General features: G+C 49.0%; 1 protein-coding gene across 1 annotated transcript in view; it reads right to left on the bottom strand.

The window, feature by feature from the left end:
- The window catches only part of GRIK4 (glutamate ionotropic receptor kainate type subunit 4), a 179,556-nt gene that overhangs the window by 117,853 nt on the left and 54,464 nt on the right, over positions 1-7,239 (bottom strand). Inside the window, exon 2 of the mRNA XM_027699240.1 lies at positions 11-142. Coding sequence (XP_027555041.1) covers positions 11-92 — 82 coding nt within the window. The 5' untranslated portion in view covers positions 93-142. The remainder of the gene's footprint in view (positions 1-10; positions 143-7,239) is intronic.

Here is a 7,239-nt window from a genome sequence, read left to right as displayed (position 1 = left end):
CTGTACTCACCAATCCTCAGGGAATGGGGGCTGGCAGAGATCCTCATCAGCCACAGCAGAAGGAGCACCAGAGGCGCCAAGACACGGGGCATCTTCCATAAATCCTCATGGAGCCCTTTGGTGGTCTGGGCATGACATAACTCTGCAGAGACACAACACACGGCCCCGTGAGCACCTCTGCTCCCCCAGCAGCCCCTCACTGCAGGGTGGCACTGCCCCCAGCTTGCCAAGCACTTGGGGGCAAAGAATCTATTTACCAAAGCCATTTACGGACCATGAATTATTCAGGAATCGGAATCAAACTGGGCAAAGAGCTTCTAACAACAACAACAACAACAAAAAATATAAATGAAATTGAAAAGAAACACAAGGAAAAGTCCAAATATTTCATCTTGGCATTTTTAGCATTTCAGCAAAAACAAGTGGAAATCAATATTGAGTCACATCTCTAACTTCTATTCCCACCCACCTCCCCTTTTTTTTCCTCCACTCAGAGCAGCCTGAAACTCAAAATATAAAACTGGCTTCTGGTTTCAGGATGGGACAAAACGTTTTCATACCAAGACATAATGTGAGGAATGAGTGTAGGCACAGACAGAGAGTCACTTGGGCCTCACCAAACTAAAAACCAACTCTTGGTAATGCTCCTGCCCCAATGACAGTCACACCTCCTTCTCCCCCTTTCAAGAACAAGAGGATTCAGCACAAAACCGAGATCAGGATCATCTTTTTTTCCACCCCAACACACAAGGGTCTAAGTTCCAAAGTCAAAACACCATGAAAATGAAGAGCAGAAGGCAGAGATTTATCACTAGCACAGATATTGGCACTGGCTGTCCCAGAGCAGACTCCCACAGCACAGTTCAACAAATTTGTAACATATTCCATTTTAAACAGCTACATGGAGGGCAGAGTTTTACTTTGTAGAAAAAATGGTTGTCTCTGGAGTTGATAAAATTATCTCCACAGGCAGCAATGTCCTTAAATGCTGACTTTGAGTGTTTCATCTGTTACCTTATCTCTCCCTTCTCCAATTTTCTGGCAAACATTCTCACACTATTCCATTTGTCTAATTCTTGGGCCAAATATTAAAGTCCTGACACAGGCAAAGTCTTTAATCTGCCTTTGAAGTTACCAGGAGTTTTGTCCGAAAAAAAAAGATGTAGCTTTTTACTTGCAATTTTTCAATTAATCTATTTTTAGATTACATTTAGGCTTCCTCCAGCTTATCTCAGCAGTCTCCATAGGGACTATCCCTTTTTACAGACAGGAAATACTGAGACATGGCCACAGAAATAAAGACAATACAGGGAGCACTGGGATATCTCCACTCCTTGGGGTTTGATAATTTTCTGGATCATGTTTCCCTTGGGAAGCTCCCACCACCAGCTTTGCCTCCTGCATCCCAATCCTCTCTGTTCCAGAAAATTGAGGGATCCCATGCTCAAATGTCAGCTGCACATTGGAAGGGCATCCTGATTTCAGTGTGCTCAACCCACTTTTAAAAAGCAGAAACTCCTCCAAACCACCTGGAAATCATGAACCAACCACCCCTGAGAAGGGCAATGGCAATTTTCTCTTTTTTCTTTTTCCTTTTTTTTTTTAAGTGGGAGTTACAGAGTAATTCCTGAGGAGGAAAAGCCCTAAAAGGTTAAGCACAGGGGAAATTGGTTCCTTGGAAGCGTTGGCAGCGGCACAGACAGATTGTGGAGCAACATATCATTTGAGCACTTTGAAGCAGTTATTTCAAAACTTCCCAAGATATTGAGAAAAAAACCCAGCAGGATCAGGTCAGATTTACTCACACCAGTGGAAGTGTGAGGTCCTGGCTGGGGAATTGGTGCTCGTGGCAGCTCAACTGGCAAAACATCTGGTACAGAACCTCAGACCTGTCCTGTTCCCCCAGACCTGTTCCCCCAGGGTGGGGAAAGGCAGGCACAAACCCCAAAATTCCCAGAGGAAGTGCAGGGAAATGCCTGTCCAGCCTTTGAGGAGGATTCTGGAGTTCACACCCCCATCATTCTCTGCCAAAGCCCTGTGGAACCACTTCAAGGAGGACATGGAGGGGCTGGAGCGTGTGCAGGGAAGGGAACAGAGCTGGGAAGGGGCTGAGGGAGCTGGGGGGGCTCAGCCTGGAGAAAAGGAGGCTCAGGGGGGACCTCCTGGCTCTGCAACTCCCTGACAGGAGGGGGGAGCTGGAGGGGGGGGGGTCGGGCTCTGCTCCCAGGGAACAAGGGACAGGAGGAGAGGAAACCTCCAGCTGTGCCAGGGGAGGCTCAGGTTGGACATCAGCAGGAATTTCCTCATGGAAAGGGTTTTCAAGCACTGGAAGGGGCTGCCCAGGGAGGTGGTGAAGTGCCCACCCCTGGAGGTGTCCAAGGAATGCCTGGATGTGGCACTCAGTGCTCTGGGCTGGGGGACAAGGTGGGGATGGGTCCTGGGGGGGGATCAATGATCCTTGAGGGCTTTTCCACCCTCAGTGATTCTGTGACTCCGTGAATCACCAACCCAAAACGAGTGGTTCTCACTTCAGACTCTGCAAAGACGAACTGCACAAGGTCTGGGAAAAGGTCCTGTGAGTTCCAGCTCTGAGGGACAGACCCCAATGCCCCCTGTCCTGTTTGCAGCCAGGTTCGGTGAGGAGCTGAATGCAGAGATTCCCAGGGAAGCAGCAGCTGCCTGTGCACCACCAGCTCAGAGTTAACAGAAAGCTAAATAATAAATACAGGGCACCTGCTGGGCTCTGCTCCACGAGCAGCAGGGCTGTAATTACCTAGAACATGGAGCACAGGGGGATGCTGCCTCTACCTAACGCATTCCCCACTGCTCCAAATGGCTTCCCAGCACTTGGATGTTTGAGCACGAGCCCTGGGAACAGCTGGGAGGGAGAGAAACACACCTTGGGCTTTGCCAGACAGCAGAACCACACAGGCTCCTACAATCTGTGCCCACGGACCATCTGGCTGATGGAGGGGCTTGGAAAATACCTGGAGAGTGCAACACCAGGATGCTCCCCCACCACACCACACCTGCACTGCTGAGCAGCGGGGACAGAGGCTGGGATTCAAGATTTGGGATGAGAGGGGAAGGGGAGAGAGGATTTTCCTCCTAGCCCAGCCACAAGGCTTCTGCTCTTGAAGGGGTTTCTTCACCTTCCCAGTCCCCACATTTCACCTACCTCCTCCTCTCGAAATTCAGGCACAAAACACAGTTCAAACCCTTCACCATAAAGTAATTCTTGCCTTGCTCACCTTCCCAGCAGCTTTTGCATCCTTTTTTCTTCATCTGCCCAGTCCCCATGTTTCACCTGCCTCCTCCTCTCTAAACTCAGGCATGAAAGGGCGGTAAACACAGTTCACTGTAAAGTAATTTTTGCCTTGCTCACCTTCCCAAGCAGCTTTTGCATCCTTACAGCTGCAAGGTGCACATCTGGATGCCTCTCACCTCCCCAGGAGAAGCCATAAAACATCCCTTCTGCCCAGGTGCACCAGTGAACTGCAGCTACAACTGGGATTCCACTGCAGGCACTCAAGATTTAGGATGATAGGGAAAGGAGAGAGGGAATTTTTCCCTCCTAGCCCAGCAGCAAGGCTTCTGCTCTCAAAGGTGTTTCTTCACCTTCCCAGTACCCACGTTTCACCTGCCTCCTCCTCTCTAAATTCAGGCACAAAACACAGTTCAAACCCTTCACTATAAATTAATTTTTGCCTTGCTCACCTTCCCAGCAGCTTTTGCATCCTTACAGCTGCAAGTTGCATGTCTGGGTGCCTCTCACCTCCCCAGGAGAAGCCATAAAACACCCCTCCTGCACCAAGGACTCAGAGGTACAACTTTGGATATTGACTTCAGTGCAGCCCAAAATTCCACACAGAGAGGGAGGGAAGATAACTGTCCTTCCCAGAAGGAAGCCAAGAAAACACTTAAGAGGCAAGGATATATAGCAACTTGCTGCACTAAGCCTTGTGCATGTGAAGATGACTTATCCCAAACTCATCCTCGGCACAGTTTGCTGAAAATAAATCAAAGCAACTTCCTCTGCTGAAGTTCCCACCAAGAACATGTCACAGCCTGTACATTTACAGCTCCTGCTGTAATGGCTCCTCTTTACTGTACTGACAGCATGCTATGATAGCCTGCTTGATGGACAGCTGTTTATGGAGCACTCTCAATCTGCTACCCCCAGAAGGAGTGGGATGCTTGGAAAAGAGTTTGCTGGGCCCTTGAGGGTGGTGGGTGCATTGCTGAGGAGCTGGTGGATCATGAGCTGACCCCTGGCTGCCCTCTGTGCAGCACGAGTATGTAATTCTTTCTCTGTTAAGCCCCTTTTTTTCCATCTCTAGCTCGGAAAATTCAAGAGAATAAAATAAATCAGGGCTCTCCTGAAGAGTTCTGCGTTCTCTCTGGAGATAAAAGTCTCTAAATACCAAGCAGAATTATGGACGATTTGCTTCTCGGAGGGAGCAACTTGCTTCTGAAACTACTTATGCATTTTTAATGACTGTGTGAGATGGTGCTGCTCTTCACTGCTACCACCACAGCGTCCTGGTATTTGGAGATTTTTGCAGAAAAAATTCGTAGACGGTGGAGCAAAAGCCAAAAGGCAGAAGAAAAAATGTTAAATCACACTGAAGAAAAACCACCCTCCTCAAGCTGCCATGCTGATAATGAAGAGTCCCTGAAAAGCAGCCACCTCCCTACTTGTTCCCTCTGCCCAGCCTGCCAAGGACACTCAAGAAAAATCCAAGTACATTGTTATTTCGTAGAACCACAGAATGGTTTGGGTTGAGAAGGACCCTAAGGATCAGCTCATGCCACCCCCTACCATGGCAGGGATGCCTTCCACTAGTCCAGGTTGCTCCAACCTGGCCTTGGACCCTTCCAAGGATGGGGCAGCCACAGCTTCTCTGGGCATTATGTGTCTTTATCTCCAACAACCCCATCACCCTGCAGAATGTGACCATCATCTGCAGGATTTCCCACCTGCTCTGCCATGTCTGGCCCTGGAGATGGGCTGCAATCCCAGCAGGACAGGGCACAGCATCTCCAGCTTGCACTGGGAGGCAGCACCAGGACCAGGCTTTCCAAAAAAACTCCAATGTGTGCTTTATCCTGATGCAAACCCTCTGGAAAAACCACAAACACCCTTTAAAAACTTGGCAGCGGCTTCTCCAAGCAGAGTTTTACCCCCAACACGAGCTTTGGAGGTGGTTTTGGTGTTGATGGATCTTTCCCTGCCTCCCCAGCAGCCCGAGGAGTGGTGAGAAAACGCAGCTCGGGCAAAGCTGGAGTAAATCCTCCCAGCTGAGCCAGCAAACTGAACAGCTGCAGAGCAGCCAGGAATTCGGGAAAACTGCCGGGAAACATCAACACAACAACTTAACAGGGCCTTTTTCATTCTTTCGACGACGGGCAAAGAGAGCTATTTGCCTTTTGCGAAGCCTCATCTGCGAGAGCTATTTGCCTTTTGCAAAGCCCTCATCTGCCGAGAGGCTCGAATTTAAATGGAGCAGACAAGAGGGAAAGAAACCTGAAAAAAAAAACCAAACCCACAACATTTCAACAAGTGGCTGTTGCTGGGCTCCAGAAAGTGCCTGTGTGTGTCTCAGGGGGAGGGGAGGGACTGCATTGCCAGCCTGCCCCGGGGATACGGAGCTGGAAGTTCAATTAAACTGAAAAATCACTCCATTTAAAGGCACGAACAATGTGTTTTCCTCTGCAAGACGCATAATTAGCATGGGTAAATCATTACCACTAGGTATTGTTGCAGTCAGAGCCTCGGTGAGACCGAGGGGAAGGATCGACATTTGTAAAGAGAACCGACAGCTCGGGTTGCAATGGTGAATTTGAAAATGAGGAAAAAAAAAAAGAAGAAAGATTAAAATAAGATTTGAATGGCGTGTAAACCCCTTCAAGCTGGAGGGACAGGCCAAATCCCTGCTTTTGAGGGCTGGAAGAATCACCCCTTGGGGCAAAGGCTCCTTGCACAGCTTCTGGAAGCTGCTGGCACTAAAAAAAGGATAGTTAACAATAGGAAGCAGAGCTCTGTTCCAGTCTGGCAATTTCTATGTTCCTATAAATGCTGTGTCTCAGATTTCATCAGCATTGAAGAGCCTTGCTTTACCTCCAGCCACCACGACTCTCCTCTGCCCCCCTTGCCAGGGCTGAGCTGATCCAAGGGGAGAGGGGCACCGGTGGCATCTCCCTTCCCCAGGGGGATAAAAGGAGCTGCAGCTTTCCCTCACACCACAGCTCTGCTCCGTGAGGGTCATTCAGTTAACACCAGAGCAGGTGAGATTCAAGGCAAGGTGATATTAGTGATAAACATCTGCTCAGCTGACACATAAAATGGATTTTTTTTTTTTTTTGTAATTCTCCTAGCTGGGCTCTTTCATCCCTCTCTTCTTCTTTTTTTTTTTTCCCCTCCCTCCACCCTTCGTGACTTCCAGAAAAAGAAGCAAGAAACTTCAAGGAGAAAAGAATTCTGGAGGCAGTGAAGCAGAAGGACAAATGTATTCCTGACATTTCTCGTTCCTGTGGATTATTTTCTTTAACTTCCCTCTCTCCACTCTCTTTTCTCACCCCCTTCAATCCTCCCCAGAATTAGCAAAGCCTGATCAACTTCTCCTATCACTGCTCAGAGATAAAAGAGCTGTGTACCCATCCTAATTCCTCACACGAGCTGCACAGAGACTCAGCTATCTCAAAGTTAGATTTTCCCCAGCATTATCAGCCACAGCCCTGTGAGCACAAGGAGACTTCAGTTCCAGGCTGAGTCACAGGACATCTTTATTCAATTTTCCTCTCCTCTGCAGGTTTATCACACGACCCATCAGGCCCTCCCAGGGTCAGTCAATACTTGAAATGCCTGTTGGCACAGCCAAGTGAATTATGAGTGTGAAAACCCCACCAGCCCCCTCATCACACTCTCAGAAGTCCCATTACAGCATTGACTCAACAGCATTAAAACTCATTTACTCCCTTTATCCTGGGAATGGGGTTAAGCTGGTGCCCTGCAAGGGAATTCACCACCCTGGCAAACCCCTCTGGGCACACAGAAGGTGCTGCTGCCCCCTGATTTCTGCCCTGCCTCGCTTGAGGCACAGCAAAGCCTTCAGTGAGGGAATTCCTGTGAGAAAACAGACACCAGGGCGCAGAAAATGATGGATGCAGGGAGCAAAACACCCCAAGACACGAAGGTGTGGGGCTGTTGGGTGTAACCCTGCCCAGCAGAGCCTCCTG

This window comes from Neopelma chrysocephalum, unplaced genomic scaffold, assembly GCF_003984885.1.
Source record: "Neopelma chrysocephalum unplaced genomic scaffold, ASM398488v2 Primary Assembly neopelma1_138, whole genome shotgun sequence".
Lineage (NCBI taxonomy): Eukaryota > Metazoa > Chordata > Aves > Passeriformes > Pipridae > Neopelma > Neopelma chrysocephalum.
Note: the sequence above shows the minus strand (reverse complement) of the source record. Positions and strands in the feature narration are given on the sequence as shown.